The 20,972-nt window shown below is 40.6% G+C and overlaps 1 protein-coding gene across 1 annotated transcript in view; it reads right to left on the bottom strand.

The window, feature by feature from the left end:
• Positions 1-642: 642 nt before the first annotated feature.
• The window catches only part of ELP2 (elongator acetyltransferase complex subunit 2), a 41,650-nt gene continuing 21,320 nt past the window's right edge, over positions 643-20,972 (bottom strand). The window contains exons 12-23 of the mRNA XM_008158268.3: positions 20,038-20,187; positions 17,812-18,000; positions 17,101-17,170; positions 16,517-16,612; positions 16,317-16,374; positions 13,648-13,720; positions 10,562-10,754; positions 9,036-9,157; positions 7,396-7,529; positions 6,770-6,883; positions 4,369-5,233; positions 643-752 (exon numbers count right to left, since the gene is read on the bottom strand). Of these exons, the coding sequence (XP_008156490.2) occupies positions 5,077-5,233; positions 6,770-6,883; positions 7,396-7,529; positions 9,036-9,157; positions 10,562-10,754; positions 13,648-13,720; positions 16,317-16,374; positions 16,517-16,612; positions 17,101-17,170; positions 17,812-18,000; positions 20,038-20,187 (1,356 nt within the window). The 3' untranslated portion in view covers positions 643-752; positions 4,369-5,076. The remainder of the gene's footprint in view (positions 753-4,368; positions 5,234-6,769; positions 6,884-7,395; positions 7,530-9,035; positions 9,158-10,561; positions 10,755-13,647; positions 13,721-16,316; positions 16,375-16,516; positions 16,613-17,100; positions 17,171-17,811; positions 18,001-20,037; positions 20,188-20,972) is intronic.

Raw genomic sequence — 20,972 nt, 5'->3', positions numbered from 1 at the left:
TGGAGAGAAAAATCGGAAGCCCAGGAAACTCCTCCCCAAGTGACAGGCATTTCCTGTGGATAGAAGCTAAAAGGGCAGCTTGGAACCACGACATGGTTGGGAACAAGGCTCCATTATATCTAAGCCCATCATGTTCAAAACAACAAAGCCCCACCCGTAGGAGGCAGACCACAGGAGAGGTGGGTGGACCCGGAGCAGGGATCTTCCCCAGGCAGTTTTTCTGGGGACCGGCTCCTCCCTGTGTTCGTTCAGGGGAAGGCCACCCCCCTTCCTGATCCCTTTTGTGTTGATTCCTTCCTCCTGCTCTTTGCCCTCTAGCTCTTTATGCCACCAAGATAGGGAAAGGATCTGACAATACGCTATTTACTGACTGGTGGATTACACTGGACAATGCTTCCTCTGCTAGGGAAAGGATCTGACAATACGCTATTTACTGACTGGTGGATTACACTGGACAATGCTTCCTCTGCCAGCCAGCCATCTATGTTGTCAAACTTACCCTTGAATTCACCAAATATTTGACAACGCACCGTGCTAGATGCTGTGGAGAACAAGAAAGCAAATCTGATGCCCAGGGGTTTAGGATAGTGGGCTTTCGTGGATTCCCTTTGAGAGAGAAAACAACCATCATACACCAGAAAGAATATTTTGCATTTTACTGGGCTTACCCTCAGTTACAGCCAGTGAGAGCCAGGATTCCAACACATTTCTGATTCCTTAAACCCAGGTTCCAGCCCTCACACCGAGGTTGCCTTGAAAAAACACATAGATTTGTGCAAAAGTGGGTAGAAGGCCGTGCATTCCTCTTAGACAACCCAGGATTTTCTATGATGGATAGGATTTCCAATTTTAAAGAGAGAGGGATTCTGCCCTTTTATTTCACTCCTAAACTTGCTATCTCCCTCTAATTCCCACATCTTGCCTTTGGAATCAATAACCAACTCTGCTTCCCTGAGGCTACTGGGAAGTGACTTGGCCCCTTGCTGTCCAGGGTAAGCATGTACTTGGAACAGCGAGTCACCTCTCCTGTGTCTAGGAAAGATGTATAGGTTCGGAGACCGCAAATGCTTAGGCTGACGCTTGGCATCAACCTGAACTTTGTTCTGTGCACCAAGCCGTGAAATGAGATAGCAGGGCAACAGGGAAGGGCAGGCTGGAGATTCTGAAATAGTCCTCGGCTTCTCCGGAGCAAATTTCCAAGACTACCTTTTTGCTTTAACATTACAAATGACTACCACAGTCCAAAGGGTGCTCCTTTGGCAGATTACAGCCAGTGTGTGTTAAATTACAACGCAGGCTGCCCACCTGTGCAGCAAGTCCTCTGAATGCTTACTGAACTGATTACCCAGAGTGGTGGTCGCCAACCGGTGGTCCGAAAGGTTGGTGACCGCTGACACAGAGGATTGCTGAGGAAGATGCTTCAAGACAACTTGGGAAAACTGTCTACAAGCTCAACTAACAAAACAATAACCAGCCATGGGTTCAGTTCTCCAAGACTAGGCCTGCTCTCAGGGACATTTCAGGGATTGAATTCTATGCTGGAAAGGGCTCTGAAGGACTAAATCTGCTCTGGAATCCAGCACGCATGGGAACTGAACAACTCCCCGAGTGCCAGTGGGGTGAGAGGCTCAGGTCCTTCAGCTGGTAAGCAGGGAAACAGCAGTTCAGGGAGTTCTACCTTCTGAGGTTGGGAAGCTCAGATGCTCACTGCCTTGGCATGTGTGTGTGCACGCCCGCGCGCGCACACACACACACACACACACGCACACACACACACACAAGAAACAAGTAAATACAGTCCTAATTGTCTAGAACTGCAATATGGGTGCCCATTAGCCACATGTGGCCACTGAGCATTTGAAATGTGGCTAGTCAGAATTGAGATGGACCCTAAGTGTAAGATGCACTTTATATTGTACAAAATATAATCAATAATCTTTTATATTGATATGTTGAAATGATACTATTTTGGATACATTGGGTTAAATGTGTCATTAAAATAAATTTTACCTGCCCTAGCCGGTTTGGCTCAATGGACAGTGTCGGCCAGAGGTCTGAATGTTCGCAGGTTCAATTCCAGTCAAGGGCATGTACCTCAGGTGCAGGCTAGATCCTCGGCCCCGGTTGGGGTGTGTACAGGCAGCAACCAATAGATGTATCTCTCTCACATCGATGTTTTTCTGATGTTTTTATCTCTGTGTCTCTCTCCCTCCCTTCGACTCTCTCTCAAAATCAATGGAAAAATATTTTAATACTAGAGGCCCAGTGCACGCATTCGTGCACCAGTGGGGTCCCTCAGCCTGGCCTATGCCTTCTCGCAATCCGGGACCCCTCGGGGGATGTCGGACAGACTGCGAAGATCGGCCGAAATCCACAGTCTTACATCCCCCTAGGGATGTAGTAGTGCACGAAGTGGCAGGAGGTTGGGGAGGAGCCCATGCTGCTCCACTCATCCCAGCCTTGCTGCACCTGCCGCCACCGCCCAGTAAGCTCACTGATGCACAATGACCACCAGGGGGCAGCTCCTGCATTAAATGTCTGCCCCTGGTGGTCAGTGTGCATCATAGCGACCGATCAACAGGTTGTTCAGTCACTTTGGCTTTTATCCTAGCTAATAAAAGAGTAATATGCAAATTAACCATACCTCTGCTACACCCACAAGCCACGCCCACCAGCCAATCAGGAGCGAGTATGCAAATTAAACCAACCAATATGGCTGCAACCATGCAGAGAGCAGGAGGCTTGGGTTTCCCTGGCAATGGAGGAAGGCAAGCTCCTGCACTCCTGGCCTCTGCTCAAGGTTACAAAGTTTCAATTATAGAAGATAAATAAATCACAACAAAAATGGCAACAGCCACGGAGCTGGAGAGAGCAGGAGGCTTGAGTTGCCCCTGGCGATGGAGGAAGCCAAGCTCCCACAGCCCTTGCCTCCGCTCAAGGCTACCAAGTTTCAATTATAGAAGATAAAAAAATCCCAGATACCAGGGCCTCAGCTTGGGTTGCCAGGGGGCGTGGTCAGCCTGCAAACCAGCACAGGCCCCTCGCCCAGGCCTCCCCACACCCCAAGGGAACCCCCACCCTGATCAGGGACACCCTTCAGTACAAACCAGCTGGCCCCCACCTGTGCACCAGGCCTCTATCCTATCTAATAAAAGAGTAATATGCAGATTGACCATCACTCCAACACACAAGGTGGCTGCTCCCATGTGGACACAAGATGGCCGCCACAAGATAGCCTGGGAGGGACCAGGTCTGCAAGGGAGGGCAGTTGTGGGCGATCAGGCCAGCAGGGGAGGGCAGTTGGGAGGAACCAGGTCTGCAAGGGAGGGCAGTTGGGGCCATCAGGCCAGCATGGGAGGGCAGTTGGAAGGGACCAGGCCTGCAAGGCAGGGCAGTTGGGGGCGATCAAGCCTGCAGGGGAGGGCAGTTAGGGGCGACCGGGCCAGCAGAGGAGGGCAGTTGGGAGGGACCCAGGCCTGCAGGGGAGAGCAGTTGGGGGGTACCAGGCCTGCAGAGGAGGGCAGTTAGAGGTGACCAGGCCTGCAGGGGAGGGCAGTTAGGGGCAAACAGGCTGGCAGGGGAGCAGTTAGGCATCAATCAGGCTGTCAGGGGAGTAGTTAGGGGGTGATCAGGCTGGCAGGTAGAAGCAGTTAGGGGCAATCAGGAAGGCAGGCAGGCAAGCAGTTGGGAGCCAGCAGTCCTGGATTGTGAGAGGGATGTCCGACTGCCCGTTTAGGCTGGGCCTAAACGGGCAGTCGGACATCCCTTGAGGGGTCGCAGATTGGAGAAGGTGCAGGCTGGGCTGAGGGACACCCCCACCCCATGCACGAATTTCGTGCACCGGGCCTTTAGTATATATATATATAGATTAAAATTAAAATATTTTAATATTCCCTTCAAAATATCCAATGGAATAAAATATCCTTGATTCCATGTCCCAAGAGGATCAAGGCAAACCTCCACTCTCACCTGAGTCTTCCTACTACCTCTCATACTCCCTCTTTTTTTGTAAACCCTCATCTGAGGATATTTTTTCCATTGATTTTTAGACAGAGTGAAAGGAGGGGGGGAGGGAGAGAGAGAAGGAGGGAGGGAGGGAGGGAAGGAGGGAGGGAGGAACATCTACATGAAATAGACACATTGACTGGTCACCTATGCACCCCTATCAGGGCTGAGGAACCTGAAACCAAGGTATGTTCCCTTGATCGGGAATCAAACCCGAGACCCTTCGTGCGCAGGCCAAGGCTTTAACACTGAGTCACACTGGCCAGGGATCATACCCCCTCTTAACATTCTCACCCCAACTTCCAATTCCTATACCCACCTCCCAAACCTCAGCTGGCACACCCAACAGTCTGTTTCTCTCACCTTCTTCCCTCTGCTCCCACTACTCATTCTTCCTGGGGACATCCTTTACTCTCATGACTCATCTGTGACTTCACATAAAATCAAATGATTCAGAACTTGACTTTTTAGCCCCTTCATCTATCAAGATTAAATGTTCAGATGTTCTGCTTTAAGTCAAACCCTAAAAGAAGAACCCATCTACTTTTAAAGAATGAAAGAAATGGCTGGCTACACTTCAAACTCCCAATGGCCTGCCAAATTCCTAGAATGGTTGGTGTGTACTGGGAAAAAGGGGTCAAGACCACACTTTGTGTGGTCTATTTACAAAAACTGTTTTTAAAAAAAATTGAGTAATCTAGCTTTCATCTCTTTTTTATTTTCTATGTCCTCCCTCTGAAGAAGAAAATTAATGATACGTCCCAAAGAGAGGCATATGAAAAGAGAAAGGCAAGTTCAGTCATGAAGAAAGAACAGAGTTCTTATCTGAAATATATGGATGTAGGTCTGCATCCCGGAAGGTATGGGCAAGGTCCTGAGGGTGTCTGTATATATAACAATTTTGAATAGAGTCTGAAGCTTTCATCAGATTTCAAAGGGTCTGTGATACAAATTAATATACTCCTATAGAACTTACAAATGAAACTCAATGAAATTATGAAGACAGATCCATTTACATGATTTAAAGGTTTTAAGACACTAATGATTATATGCTTGTAGTTATTAAGTCCATTACAGTGCACCTCTGTTTACTTTGTATATCTTCACAGTATGATCTTCACCACAACTTGCAAAATGTAACCACTCAGGGTCTTCTGCTTCCTTCTGCTCAGTTTTTCCATTACAATTCTTCCAGCATAATTTTTTGATAGCAAGTGTATGGCTTTGGCTAAAACAAAGACAGAGAAAGCATTAAATGAATGTGTTCTATGACTAAAAAATATTTTACTGGGTGCTTACCTACATGTAATTTAACTAGTATATTCTTACTATTAATATTAACATAAATGAAATCAAAACCTGAAAATCACAATGTACAGGTTTTAAAATACCATCACTAATTTTTTAGTAATTTTATTCTAATCTTGAAAACATCTTTTACTGAATTACTGATTAAGGATACCACCAAAAGTGTAAGAAACAGAGAATGACTTTCCATCAAATTTTGTTTTAATGATCAGTGGAATTCATGACATGGCTATTAAGATCAGCCTTTCAGATAACTTTACTGAATGTGTTTCTTTAAGAATTCCAACTTTGCAACGTATTTCTAGATTATTTTATTCTTCTGACACCCCTATGACATGGACGGACTCTAACTCACATATTTACTGCTGGGTAAGGAAGGACAGTAAATGATTTAATAAACTACCCAGTGAAAGAACCTTGGTCTTTAATGTGATCTTCAAGTGCATGACCTTGAGCAAGATGCTCATATTAATGCCCATCCCCACCCCCAAGGCAGACCCCAATGCTCCCAAACATAGATTATTAATAAATATCTATGAAAATATATCCTCTGTAAATTTAACCTACAAATTAGGCATCCAAACCAAGAAGGAATAAAGTGAAAGACTTATATTTTAAAGCAGTAAACGTGAAAATGACAGAGCACACAAATTAGACTTTCAAATACTGAGAGTCCCTGTCACCTGATGCACTCTCAGTTTCAAAGGTAGGACTACAGGTTAATCTTGAAGTCTGAGACATTTAAAATCAGCACACCAGAAGCTATGCCACCATATGACTGAGCCCTTGCGAGTGGCCCCTCTGGGAGGTCACACACATCTCCACAGTGCTGCTGTGCCTCAATGCTTCCTGAAATCCTTCTAAAGGAAATGCTTCCACAGTTTCATATTATACAGGCTATGACTTAAGTACAATCAGTGATAGCTCATCTTTGCGTGAGGATGGATTTGATTACTAAAAACAGTTAAGTCATTTGGAGATGAGCTTTAAATGTGTAATCTGTAAAAGATAATGTGCAAACAAGCAATTTGGTCAAGCGAATTTTTAAAAATAGAGTTAACAGCCCTGGCCAGTTTGGCTCAGTGGATAGAGCGTCGGCCTGCAGACTCAAGGGTCCCAGGTTCGATTCCGGTCAAGGGCATGTGCCTTGGTGTGGGCACATCCCCAGTAGGGAGGTGTGCAGGAGGCAGCTAATCGATGTTTCTCTCTCATCGATGTTTCTAACTCTCTCTCCCTCTCTGTAAAAAATCAATAAAATATATATATTTTTTAAAAATAGAGTTAACAAACATCAATTTCAAGAGATATACCACACAACACAGGGTTACCTCTCAGTGGTAAGCACTACAAATACAGATCTGTGTCCTCCTCCATGCAAACATGGCATAAAATGAGCCACTCAAGATTTCATGATTTCTATCTAGTCTGATGGAAGCAAAAAATTGGAAGAAAATACCTTTGGCTTGTTTCCACACAGGGGGCCCAGTCATTTACTTCTGGAACTTGATTAGTCTTTTTCCAGGTGTATAAACAAATCCTTCCACACTCTAACCCTACTGCAACAATGTATCTGTTTTTGAGGGAGGGAAGGAAGGCAGTTATTAATTTAGCAAGAATTTCTGTGCATCTCCACCATCACTCCAAAGTAGCTCCTCAGTGTTCCCAACCACCCCACATCTACAAAGGTCTCTGTTTAAAACCACCAGCCCAGAATATGGGGCCTTGCTATACTGTGCCCTCACGGGGCCTCCTATCCACCCAGGGTGCCCACAGTTTTACCTCTGTCCTCCACTGGCAAAGCCCAAAAACCAATGTTTCCCTGGCCAGCTGCAGGGGTCCCCATTCTGCTGAAGACACTTATTACCCAGAAAGTACCACAGTCCTGAATTTGGTGAAATATGAACCTTTGAGCCACACTCCCAACTTCCCGTTCACCACTTTGAATATCAGCAAGTTCTACCAATTTAAAAATTCTTATGAGAAACATAAACATTATGAAAAAAATATCAGCTCAGAAGCTAAGAGCCCATAAGTGTAGGAGGGCTACAAATTGAAACCAATGAAGCCCTGGCAGAGACTAACCGTTGGGACAGGTTAAGCACCGGGCAGACGCTGACAGCTGTGACAGACCCACCCACGTCCAGGACGGAGGAGCAGGGGCCGACGCTGTGCTCGATGGCGTCATCGCTGGAGTCGCACTCACCCCAGACAACCACCTAACACAAACAGATCAGACTCTGTAAAGCTTTCTCTTTGCAAGGTTTCCAGCAATGCATCAGAGAGTTTCAATGACATAGATATGCAAAATAGCTGCTCTGGCAGTCAAAAAAATTCAGCATTTACATGTGTGTTCCAGGACTGAGGAGCACTTTAAGCACCACAGAGAAGCCACAGTGTAGCAGACACAAGTTGCTGAGACCTCAATAACCTACATGTTCCACCCAAAGATGGACTGCCCCTGCCAGGGGGTGATCTGGCATGCTCTTCACACTCGGGAGTTCTGATCCAGCAAGATTCAATTGATCCTGTCCTCCCTGAGGGGCTCAGGCACCTGCCCAAGAAGTTACCACAAAATGTATAGGGACCAATCAAGTCCTTGGCTCTTCCTCTACATCACCCACAGCTCAGGGCAATAGCCCAGCTGCGGGGTAACCTTGAGGACAACCCACATAAGACATGAGGTTTCCCTGGAAGCTTACGCCTGAAGGGGGTGTGACTGGTCAAAAAGAAGTGGAGAGGGAAGTAAAGCGGATAGTAATTGCAAAATGCAGGACCAAAGCAAGATTTTGAGTAGAAGGCTCTGCCCCAACAAGTGGAAGAGCATTTCTGAGCATGTGCAGTGGATGATGCCTAGTCTGTTTCAGCCCTGGTGTATCCCTGAGAGCCACAGCTGGGCCATCTGCTACTGGGCGTGACTGTGGAGGACAGGACAGCCCTGCTTCCTGGGCAGCTAGCAGAGCACAGGAAATAAATGCCAGGGAAGAAGTGAAGGTCTGAGGGAAAGCGTTTCAGGGTTGACATGTCAGTGTCTCACTGCCCACGCTGGGCCTGCACTTCAGTAATTTGTACCATGACTAGGACTGGCGAGGGCAGGGAAAGGAAACACTCCCTGGTCTGCAAGCACCGCAAGCAAAGGAAATCAAGAGTATGAAACAGAGGAAAGACCAGGAGCCAGGCGAACATGCCTCAGAGAACAAGGGTGAGGTTCCTGGTCAAGAACCCATTGCTAGCTAGCTTACTCTGGTTTCTGGAAATGTTGGAACACATACACACATACACACACACACACACACACACACACACACACACCACTCTCACTACTGAATGAAAAGGTAATAGTCATTTGTTATAGAAAACATTTCATTCATAAAAACATGAAAAAGAAAAGTAGAAACTTTTCCCCCATATGCCCTTTGCCCTGCTCCTGCTCTCCTCCTTTCTTAGTCTTGATCCACTTCATTTATTCCTTTTCTCCCACTGGGGCCACCTGATGCAGGCCGTGTAAGAAAGGTCTTCTCATATTTGAAATTTCAGATAAATGTGCTATATAGCATTTAACAAGAAAATACTTTTTCATGCATGTATATGAAAAACACAGACGGAATATATAAATCGGTTTTTAAAAGTTTTATCAGAAAGTCAGGATTATGTGGTTTCTATCCAAACATACCTGTAACAATATTATTTTACATTTGAAAACTATTAAGTTAAAAAAAAATTACCTTTTTGTCTCGGCTTCCAGTGAAGAAAAACTTGCTATCAGGACTCCAATCACAAGACCAAATAATTCTACTGTGCACAGCAGTGACTTTGTTGGTGAAGGCAAACAGACTGAAAATTGGGTCTGAAAGAAACACACATGCACTACTCACAAAGCAGAGAATGCTGGTATTTTGCCTGTTAAAAAGCTACGTTTAAGTGCCATGTACATCATGCAATTTAGTATTCAATTTCCAAATGCTGACTTTTGCAACAGACCACGGCTAGGCAGCTGATCCCTTGCCAGAGGCTATGTGAATACTGTTATTTTTCTAGTAGGGAATGAGTTATATTGACAAGTTGCTCTCTAGTGATTGATGACAAATGTCTTCCAGGCACTTAGCTAAAGGTCCAGTTTATGCCTATGGAAGAAGCCTGAAGCAATTCAACCTTATTCAGGAAGTAGCCAGATTTGTATATTAAGCTATGGGAAAATGATTAATGCACCCTTAAGTAATTTTTTAAAAACCCAAACTTAAAAAAATTTCCGTTGTAAGATTTAAATGAAAGCTAATGTCTAGTCCTTATATGGACTAAAACTAAAACATATAACTGCTTATGAGGAGGAAAGAAGGTATCTATTAATCCATAATCCATAAAGATACGGAAAAATCAATGGATATGTTACTGGTATCACTTTTAACTTTTTAAAAAGTAAAGGTTGCATGTTAGAAGTCACTAGTTATTTGCAAGAGCAATCAGTCTTTTCTCACACGTACTGCCGGTCTGTGTCACAGTCCCTGGTAGTCTCTAAAAGACAAGAAACCAAGGGGCTAGAACTGTCACAAGATCAAACTGCATGCAGATTGCGTCAATGGAAAAATTTAAAGTAGGAGTAAACAACAGATATTTACACACTCTCAAGATTTTACCCAAAGAAACTGGGGAAAGAGGAATGGCCACTGCTGAAAGCACACAAAGCTTTTTTTTCTTTTCTTTTTTTTCAATTTATGTCAGACTCAGTAGAGAATGCAGGTAGATGTGTTAACATCTTGCCCAGGGGCCATGTTATCCACAGATGGATGCCTAAAACACCCTTCCCAATGATGCGTGACAGGAAAGGGTAAGAAAGGGTAAAGATAATGGTCCTTCTAAGTTTCATATTTAATTGTATCTTCATTATTCCTACCCCATAAATTCCTAGCTTGGACTATGCCATCCATTTGGTTTTATAGTGGCATTCTATAATCATTTGCAAAATCTAAATTTTCTGCATACAGATTTTTATTTCTTTCACTGAGATGTCTGAACACATGCCATCCTGACTACATAATCACAAGGAAGTCAACCCAAAGACCACCTGCATTTAACTTTTACAAGGAAGGCCGAGTCGGCTTCAGTTACTATAGAATTCTGAAAGACTGCACAACAGTGAGACTCTGCCTTTCACCTGTTATTTTTTCTTTTCTTCACCCAACAGCTGCTCAAGGTGGACAAAATGGATAGAACTGTCTTCCTGCTCATCTTCCCAATAAGAAACTGTTTTTACCTAACTCAGGTGAGATTGTGTCCTGCCTTCGCCACAGTGACCAGGTCCGATCTCTGGAAACAGCTAGTAAGAACTTGTCATTAGGTGAGAAGGCCATCTGTGTGACAGTCAGGCTGTGGAAAATCAGATTCTGCACCTGTTTCCAAGATGAGGTGTTCCAAAGAATGATGGCTGCATGCTCTTTCTTAGCTGCCTGTAGGATAGAGATGAAACCATAGTTTAAAGACATTCACTTCTAGTCAATATGGAGTAACAGGTATCAGATTTACTCTCTCGTGTGAAAAAATCAAAAATCCAGACAAAGTATATGAAAACGATGGCACTCCAAAACCGAGCTATCTGGAAACAAGAAACACTCATCCCTAAGAGACAAAATGAATCAGAGTGGTGGGGAGGGGGGCAGAGAACATCATCGAACTCTATGACAACTTCAAGCAGTTAAACACTGGTTTAACTACAATCCCCAAAATGGGTGAGAAGAAAAAGTACTTAAAAAGGTAATGGCTGAAATTTTTCCCAAATGGATGAAAACAATAAACCTACAGATCCAAGTTCAAGAAAACCCAAGCACAAGAAACATGAAGAAAACTATACCAACAATAATTAAATTGTTTAAAACGAGCAATAAATATGAAATTGCAGTTGGGGGGGAAGGGGGGAGAGCCATTACTGAGGAACAAAGACAAATTATAGCGGACTTGTGAGAAACAATGCAAGTCAGAATAAAATGGAGCATCATTTTAATATACAAAAGAAAAACCAACAATTCTTTCCCCACCATAAATAACATTCAAAAATGAAGAAATCTATTTTTTCCAAACAAAACCTGAAAAAATAAAATTCATGACTAGCAGAATTGCATTACAAAGAATATTAAAGAATATAATTTAGGCATAAGGCAAATGATATCCAATGGCAATTTTTTTATTATTTAAATCTCTATAAAAGAAAACTGGTCAAAACAAAAATAATAACAATATATTATGGGATTTCTATGAATAAGTAAAATGTACAATGGCAATAACACAAAGTAGGGGGAAACAAAAGTATACTTCTATAAAGTTCTTAAATAGTACATAAAACAGTGCAACATTACTTCAAGGTAATGTGGTAAGTTAAAGATGTATACTATAAAATGTAAAACCAATAAAATAACAAAACAAAAAGCTATATCTACTAACCAAATAGAATAAAGTAAAATCATAAAAAGTAATCAATTAATCAAATATAACTAAAATGAAACAAAAAATAGATGGATCAAGTAGAAAATAGTAAGATGACAGATTTAAATCCAACCATATAAATTATGACATTTAATGTAAATGGTCTAATAAGATCCCTATTAAAATGAGATTATCAAGATGAGTAAAAAAGCAAGACCCAACTATATGCTGCCCCCCAAAAACCCACTTGAAATAAAAGAAAATAGATAGCCTAAAAGTAAAATGATAGAAAAGATATATAATTCAAGCACAATTCAAAAGAAAGCTGGCTTACAATATGAATAGCAAGGTAGATTTCAGGTAATATATAACCAGAAATTAAGAAGAGCCAATTAATTAATCAAGAAAATCTAACAACCAAAATGTTTTTACGACAGTTCAAAATACATAAAGTAAAAATTGACCGAATTGCAAGGATTAAAAGACAAGTGCACAATTATAGTCAGATATTTCAAAATGCCATTCTCGATAAAACTGAAAGGATAAAGACTTGAACAATACTACCAACCAATGTGACCTAGTTCATATTTTCAGAACACTCTACCTAAGAGAAATAGAATCCATTCTTTCCAAAATGAAAATGGAAACTTACCAAGATTAAATTTTAAGATTCAAATCATATTTGTTCTCTGACCACAATGAAATGAAATTAGAAATCATCAACAGAAAGATAACTGGAAAAAGCTCAGCATATGGAAACTCAATTCTACATTTCAAAATAAACCATAGGTCAAAGATGAAATCAAAGGAATATTATTAAGTATTTTTAATTGAATGAAAATGAAAACACGACATATTAAAATTTGCGGAATGCCTCAAAAACAATGCTTAAAGGGAAATTTATAGCACTAAACATGTGTGTTCAAACACACACAAAAAACCACAACCCAATATGGAAAAAATTGGTAAGTTAGACTTCACCAAATCATACGTCTGCTCTGTGAAAAACACTTTCAGTAAAATGAAAAGACACTGGGAATTATCTATGATTGACAGTGCCCAAAGCTAAAGACAAATTAGCTGCTCAGTAGCAGCAAACTATCCCTGCTACTAAGCCCCATTCTTCCCACAGACCCCTGTAACAGAAGTACTGTTAGTACCACCTTCACAGAGGGGCCAAACAAGGGGGGATAGGAGGGCACAGCAATCTCTTACAATGCCTCTCAATACCGACCAGTGGCAAGAAGACACAGCAAAGGCAGGGACAGTGGGCCATCCAGATGGGCAGCTCTCATCATCATGCTTAAAACAAGTAAATACATTTTAGAAAAGTTAGAGGAATGTGTGGGTGTGAGACCCTTCAGACAATGCTCCATAAACATTATTTCACTCCACAGCACATGGATAGATTACGAACAGTGAGTTCAAGATCGGCTGGTCTCCCAGGCATATGTCTGGAGTGCACTATTCTGCAGTTGCATGCTGGGGCTAGCTGAGCAGGCCACCACCCTGCCTCATCGGGACTCAGGCGGAGGAGCTCCACTCACTTAGGTCCGTACTAAGAGTGTCCTCGAGAAACCATCAGATGGAGTGCCCTCGAGTTTCACCTTCTCATTCCCATGTCTCCGGGATTCAAATTATTTTTAATGTATCATATTTTTAGGTCTCATATTAACATACGAATTTTTGAGTAGGGGCATAAATCAGTTCAAATCAAGTATTTAGGAATAAAAATGTGCAGCTGAAACAGACTTAAAATGCAAGTGCAAGCTTTTGATGAAACAGAAAGAAAAAGGGACTGAGAGAGCAAGATTCAGAAAGAGCAGACACCAGGGCCGTTCACAGTGTTCTGACTAAAATACTACCAATCTAACGACTCAAATACCTGTGACCAAGTAGAGTAAAAAAGTAAAATTCCCCTACCTTACAAGCTGAGGCAAGCAGAGTCTTTGAATTGTTACAAGCAACACAAAACAACTCGTAACCATGTCCATATCTAAAATTTAAAACGAGAAAATACATGACCCCCATATTAGTAAATATCCTCATGCTGAAAAGTTTTAAAACGTGAAAAGAATAACATCAACCTCTCTAGCTAACATACAGTTCTTTTAAGGAACATTAAATTTCTGCCCAGGCAAACATTTTGGGGAAAAACAGAGACTGGAGAAAAATGCCAAAGTCCTAGAAGTAATACAACTTATTCAAACAATAAGATTAAAATAAAAGGCTTGGCTAGCCAGAGTTGGCTCAATTGGTTGAGCATCATCCCATACACTGAAAGGTTGTAGGTTTGATTCCCAGTCAGGGCATATACTTAGGTTGTAGGTTTGATCCCAGTAGATTTTATGGAAGGCAACCAATCGATGCTCTCTTTCATACTGATGTTTCTATCTCTCTCTAAGCATGTACACGGGTGAGAAGAAAGAAAGAAAGAAAGAAAGAAAGAAAGAAAGAAAGAAAGAAAGAAAGAAAGAAAGAAAGAAAGAAAGAAAGAAAGAAAGAAAGAAAGAAAGAAAGAAAGAAAGAAAGAAAGAAAGAAAGAAAGAAAGAAAGAAAGAAAGAAAGAAAGAAAGAAAGAAAGAAAGAAAGAAAGAAAGAAAGAAAGAAAGAAAGAAAGAAAGAAAGAAAGAAAGAAAGAAAGAAAGAAAGAAAGAAAGAAAGAAAGAAAGAAAGAAAGGAAAGAAAGGAAAGAAAGGAAAGAAAGGAAAGAAAGGAAAGAAAGGAAAGAAAGGAAAGAAAGGAAAGAAAGGAAAGAAAGGAAAGAAAGGAAAGAAAGGAAAGAAAGGAAAGAAAGGAAAGAAAGGAAAGAAAGGAAAGAAAGGAAAGAAAGGAAAGAAAGGAAAGAAAGGAAAGAAAGGAAAGAAAGGAAAGAAAGGAAAGAAAGGAAAGAAAGGAAAGAAAGGAAAGAAAGGAAAGAAAGGAAAGAAAGGAAAGAAAGGAAAGAAAGGAAAGAAAGGAAAGAAAGGAAAGAAAGGAAAGAAAGGAAAGAAAGGAAAGAAAGGAAAGAAAGGAAAGAAAGGAAAGAAAGGAAAGAAAGGAAAGAAAGGAAAGAAAGGAAAGAAAGGAAAGAAAGGAAAGAAAGGAAAGAAAGGAAAGAAAGGAAAGAAAGGAAAGAAAGGAAAGAAAGGAAAGAAAGGAAAGAAAGGAAAGAAAGGAAAGAAAGGAAAGAAAGGAAAGAAAGGAAAGAAAGGAAAGAAAGGAAAGAAAGGAAAGAAAGGAAAGAAAGGAAAGAAAGGAAAGAAAGGAAAGAAAGGAAAGAAAGGAAAGAAAGGAAAGAAAGGAAAGAAAGGAAAGAAAGGAAAGAAAGGAAAGAAAGGAAAGAAAGGAAAGAAAGGAAAGAAAGGAAAGAAAGGAAAGAAAGGAAAGAAAGGAAAGAAAGGAAAGAAAGGAAAGAAAGGAAAGAAAGGAAAGAAAGGAAAGAAAGGAAAGAAAGGAAAGAAAGGAAAGAAAGGAAAGAAAGGAAAGAAAGGAAAGAAAGGAAAGAAAGGAAAGAAAGGAAAGAAAGGAAAGAAAGGAAAGAAAGGAAAGAAAGGAAAGAAAGGAAAGAAAGGAAAGAAAGGAAAGAAAGGAAAGAAAGGAAAGAAAGGAAAGAAAGGAAAGAAAGGAAAGAAAGGAAAGAAAGGAAAGAAAGGAAAGAAAGGAAAGAAAGGAAAGAAAGGAAAGAAAGGAAAGAAAGGAAAGAAAGGAAAGAAAGGAAAGAAAGGAAAGAAAGGAAAGAAAGGAAAGAAAGGAAAGAAAGGAAAGAAAGGAAAGAAAGGAAAGAAAGGAAAGAAAGGAAAGAAAGGAAAGAAAGGAAAGAAAGGAAAGAAAGGAAAGAAAGGAAAGAAAGGAAAGAAAGGAAAGAAAGGAAAGAAAGGAAAGAAAGGAAAGAAAGGAAAGAAAGGAAAGAAAGGAAAGAAAGGAAAGAAAGGAAAGAAAGAAAGAAAGAAAGAAAGAAAGAAAGAAAGAAAGCCCTTAGCTTGTTTGGCTCAGTGGATAGTGCGTCGGCCCTCAGACTGAAGGATTCCAGGTTTGATTCCGATAAAGGGAAAGTACCTAGGTTGCAGGCTTATCTCCAGCCCTGGTTGGGGCACAGGCAGGAGGCAACCATTAGATGTGTCTCTCTCATATCGATGTTTCTCTCTCAGTGTCTCTCCCCCTCCCTTCCACTCTCTCTAAAAATCAATGGAAAAATATCCTCAGGTGAGGATTAGCAAAAATAAAAAGGAAAAATTAAAAAAAAAACACCAAGTTTTCACCACGAGCCAGCCAGTACAATAAATAATAAACCATGAAAAGGTTTTGATGGGGAACCAACAAAGGAAAAAAAGACAAACAGAATAACAAATCAAAGTGTTTTTTTTAAAAATGGAAGATACACAAATATATGTTATTAAGACCAATAAACAAACCTAGTAAATAAAGACATAGTAATATAAAAATCTATGTGAAGTTTGATTCTCACCTATTATGAAAGCCACTAAAAAATCTTTAGAGCAGAGGGGAGGGAAATGTAGGTTAGAGGAAAGCCAAGGAGAAAAATCAAGTTGGAGGGGTGGAAATCACAAGTTATGACAGAATCAGACCAAATTGCTAACAGTTTAACTCACAGTTTTTGAACTTCAGGCCACAATGTATTCTGCAAAAGTTGATCCTCAGTGGGAGGTTCTACAATAAATTTATAGCACTGCAATCATTTTTTCTATTTCCGTGCAAATAAAAAAGCAAATGCTAGAGCACTTATTTAGGTCAGCAGTGGCAAATATGAGTACTAATGATTCTATTAAATCATATTTTTGTGAGTTCTTACCAGAAAGTATGGAGGGTTGAAAGGCCATCTGATGAGTCTCAAAACCTGCCCTAGTTAACAGCTCTTCTTCATCAGAGGGCTGAGGAGCTATATCTCCTGGTTTAAAAGAAACATGTAACATCATGAAGATAGTCACCATCTTTACGTCTCCTATACATGTTCCAATATTAAGGCCACCAGTTAGAAAGTAGTGGTACTTCAAAGTAGTGTAATTCAAAGCCATAGCCACGTGATTGCAAAGCCAAGGGCATTTCTGTTTCTGCCTCTCGTGTTTTCCAATGTGCTCCTAGGAGCACCAGTCAGTTCCATAAGGATTCCTTTCTTTTCCTTTGGCCTAACATGTCCCAGGTTTATAAAACATGGAACATTCTTTCAGCTACCCATATTAGCATCCGTGGTTGTAGTGCTCCATGACACCATTTCAGGGTCTGCATGTGTACAGAGTACTTGTCACGAAATGTGTAAAAAAGGAGACAGATGTGTGTATTGTGATTTTAAAAAAATACCGGCTATAATGAATATTAAGTACATGTTATACAAATGTGTAAGTAGATTTACATACCAATAATTTTTTTCAGCCTTACCTTGAAAAACAGCTTTATTTGATAATCCCAAAGCAGGGACAGTAGCGCCTTCTGGAAGATCACCATCTTGCTGGAATAAAAAGTACGATATATGTTTTAAAGTTACTATTACATCAGGCACTACAAAAATGTCATGCTCACAAATGCTGAAAAGCAGTTTAAAGTTCACCTGTGTGTGGATACCTGCCCAACTTTCATTTCCTGAACCAACAGATGCAACGCTAGGCAATCACTCTCCAACAGACAGGTTCCAGCTAACCCGCACTTCTCTACCCAATCCAGAAAGTTGGGCATCCTCTCATTGAATCCTAATAGGTCACCATATTTTCATTAAACATATTTAAATACTCAAATATTTTTTAAAAATTTTACAGAGTACCATCTGAAATGCCAATGATCTGTAAGTTATATCAATCAAATTATCTCATATGAAACTATGTGTTAACCATCAAAACCAGCACAGTGATGATATACAGTATTCATACCTTAATTTATTATTTAAATTTTTTACTGTCTTGACTTGGGCTAATTTGTTACAAAACTTCTGGTTTTAATATTTAAATATTTAATATTTAAATTACTGCACGCACAAGTTTGTCAAGCCAATAAAATGGTTTGACTTCCTTCCTACCCATTTATAGCCTTAAGCAAAATTTTTTAAAATTTAAATGAAGTGATAGATTTAGTTAAAACATTTAGAGGGATACTCACATTACAAAGTACACGATTCAATGATTGGCCTGTAATGGCACAAAAATTTTCCACAAAATTCCGAGGTGCAGAAAATACTCGAAGAACTTTTTCATCTGCTCCAGATACAAACTGAAACCGATCAATCATTGCCAAACATTTCAGGTCATATCCATGTATCTGAGGCCGTGCAATTTCATGCCAAGTCACCTGGGTATTAACATAGGATAAACAAAAATGACCATCAGTTCAAAAACAGAATTCTTTTCAACAAGCAAAATATCAAATGCAAAAATCATTGATTATGTCATGGAGATATGACCCTAGGGCAGATTCATCCATGTTGTTGTTTTCAATCCTTTTCACTGGTAAGTAGTTCCTTGTATAGATATACCACTACTTGTTGATCCATCTACCTCCTGTGAAGACATCTGGGCTGTTTCCAGTTGTTGTCTTTAACTAAAAAAGCAGGCATGAACATTCGTGTACAAGTCTTTGCGTGGCTATAGCTTCTATTTCTCTTGGGTACTAGTAAATATTACCTATAAGTAGAATGGCTGAATGACATGGGAGATGTATATTTAAATACTAGAGGCCCAGTGCACAAATTCATGCACCAGTGGGGTCCCTCGGCCTGGCCTGTGGGATCGGGCCAAAAACGGCTCTGACATCCCCCAAGGGGTCCCGGATTGCAAGAGGGCGCAGGCCAGGCTGAGGGACCCTACTGATGCACGATCAATCCGGGGAGGGACGCGGGAGGTTGGCCAGCTGGACAGGGACCGTGGGAGGGCTCCAGGGCATATCTGACCTGTCTCACTCCGTCCCAATCAGTCCCGATCAGCTGGACCCCAGCAGCAAGCTAACCTACTGGTTGGAGCATCTGCTCCCTGGTTGTCAGTGCACGTCATAGCGAGTGATTGAGTGGTGTTAGCATATCATTAGCATATTAAGCTTTGATTGGTTGAACGGACGACAGGGCACTTAGCATATTAGGCTTTTATTATATAGGATTTCAGAAACTGCCAAAGTATTTTCCAAATCGGTTTATACATTTAACAGCAGTATATGAGAGTTCTAGTTGCCCACTTCCTCATCAACACTTGGTCAGTCTTTTAACTTGAATCATTCCAATTCGTGTACAATGGCATCTCATTGTAGCTTTCATTTGCACTTCCCTAATTACTAATGGTATTGAGACTCTTTTCCTGTCTTTATTTTTCCTTAGAGAAATATCTGTTCAAATCTTTTGTCCTTTTTTTACTAGATTATTTGTTACCCTATTACTGTCTTCGGAAAAGTTTTTTCTATATTCTAGATATAAGCCTTTCCAGGTATGTAAATACTTTCTCCCTATTTGTGACTTGTCTTCTCATTTTCCTGACAGTGTCTTTCAAACAGCAAAAATTTTACATTTTTGTTCAGTCCAATTTAATGATTTGTTTTTAACAGATCATGGATAAACAAACAACGGATCATGGATAAACAAACAAACATATCAGTAACACATCACCAAGAGCAACAGAAAATCACTCCAAATCATTTGCTTTGTTTTTCATTTGACTATATTACTCCCCATCTCCTCAACTCTATTAAGGTGAATCTACCATATGCTACTACGGCAATGATGTCAGTGGCCAGTTTCATTAGCTCTCATGAACTGACCCACAACTGGGTTCCATGAGTGTTTGTCAGAAATTGAAGCTGCATATACTGGCTTTCTCTATTGCATAGCACAGTTTGATGACTTGCCAGTGGTCAAGTTTTCTGAGCTCAGTCCAAGATTGAAAAGTTTCCTGGACAAAAACCACCCCCAACCACTATTTATCTAACACTATGACTTTAGAAATTAGCTTTTACTGCAGACTTGCTATTGTTTCCTAATGAATTAATTACAAGGCATCACAGAACTTTTGTGTGGAACTGAAGTAAATACATTTAACATTTGAATTATTTGAATTGTAAAGAATGCATGTATGCATAAGTTTTTAAGAAAATATCTAACTGTTTCCAGAATGCTTGTATCTTTTTACATTTCCTCTAGCAATGTATGAATGTTCCAGTTGCTTTGTATCCTTATCACCACTTGTTACTGTATTTCTTACTTCAGCCTTCCCAGAGGGTGTGTTGTGACATCTCATCTTGGTTTTAATTTGCATTTCCCTAATAGCTAATGATGTTGCTCCACTTTTCACATGCTCATGGATATTTTTTATTAACGGGGATCAATCAAACATGACAACATTTTACCTGTGATTGATCTTTTCTATTCCATGGAGCAAAAAGTCGAGTTGTCTGGTCAGTACCAACAGTGATGATAAATTCTCCTTCTGGATCCCACATTAGATCTTGGACACCATCAAAGTGTCCTGAAATGACAATCTCTGGAGTCCACTCTCTCTGTAATGAAAGTGCTCATGACACATCAAAATAACCAAAGACCACTACCACTCAAAATAAAATCTGATAATGCCTTCAGCCCTCAGGTCTTCTACTGGGAAAGACTGAAATCCCCAAGCAAGGTGAAAAGCTAAGTAAACAAGATGGGATTTTAAAATAATAGAATCTGGGTGCTCTCCCTCCTGGGAGCATACCCCTTCCTTTCCCTGCCCTCTCCCTCTCCATCTCCCCGTCCCCAAGGAAAAAAAAAAGCAGACTCTGTTTTTCAGTCAAGCATATTAGAACTTACATTCAAATATGTTGTATATCCTTTAAAAACGTAACTTTGGGCCGTAGCCTGTTTGGCTCAGTGGATAGAGCATCGGCCTGAGGACCAAAGGGTCCCAGGTTCTATTCTTGTCAAGGGCACGTACCTCGGTTGCAGGCTCCTCCCCAGCACGGGCCCTGGTTGGAGCTTGTGCAGGAGGCAACCAATCGATGTGTTTCTCTCACATCGATGTTTCTCTCTATCTTTCCCTCTCTCTTCCACTCTCTCTAAAGATCTATGGAAAAATATCCTCAGGTGAAGATTAACAAAAAAATTTTTTTAAATATAACTTTGGGAAATTCCCCTCCATTCATCATTTATTGAATACCTCCTAGAAGCCAAATACTACTTAACCTTTCTATGCCAAAATTAACTCTTCTGTAAAATTACCTAATTCATAGAATCGTTATGAGGATTAAATGAGATTATATTTGTAAAGCACACACAACAATGTCAGCACAAAGGAGGTACTATGTGA

This window comes from Eptesicus fuscus, chromosome 12, assembly GCF_027574615.1.
Source record: "Eptesicus fuscus isolate TK198812 chromosome 12, DD_ASM_mEF_20220401, whole genome shotgun sequence".
In the NCBI taxonomy this organism is placed as follows: Eukaryota; Metazoa; Chordata; class Mammalia; order Chiroptera; family Vespertilionidae; genus Eptesicus; species Eptesicus fuscus.
Note: the sequence above shows the minus strand (reverse complement) of the source record. Positions and strands in the feature narration are given on the sequence as shown.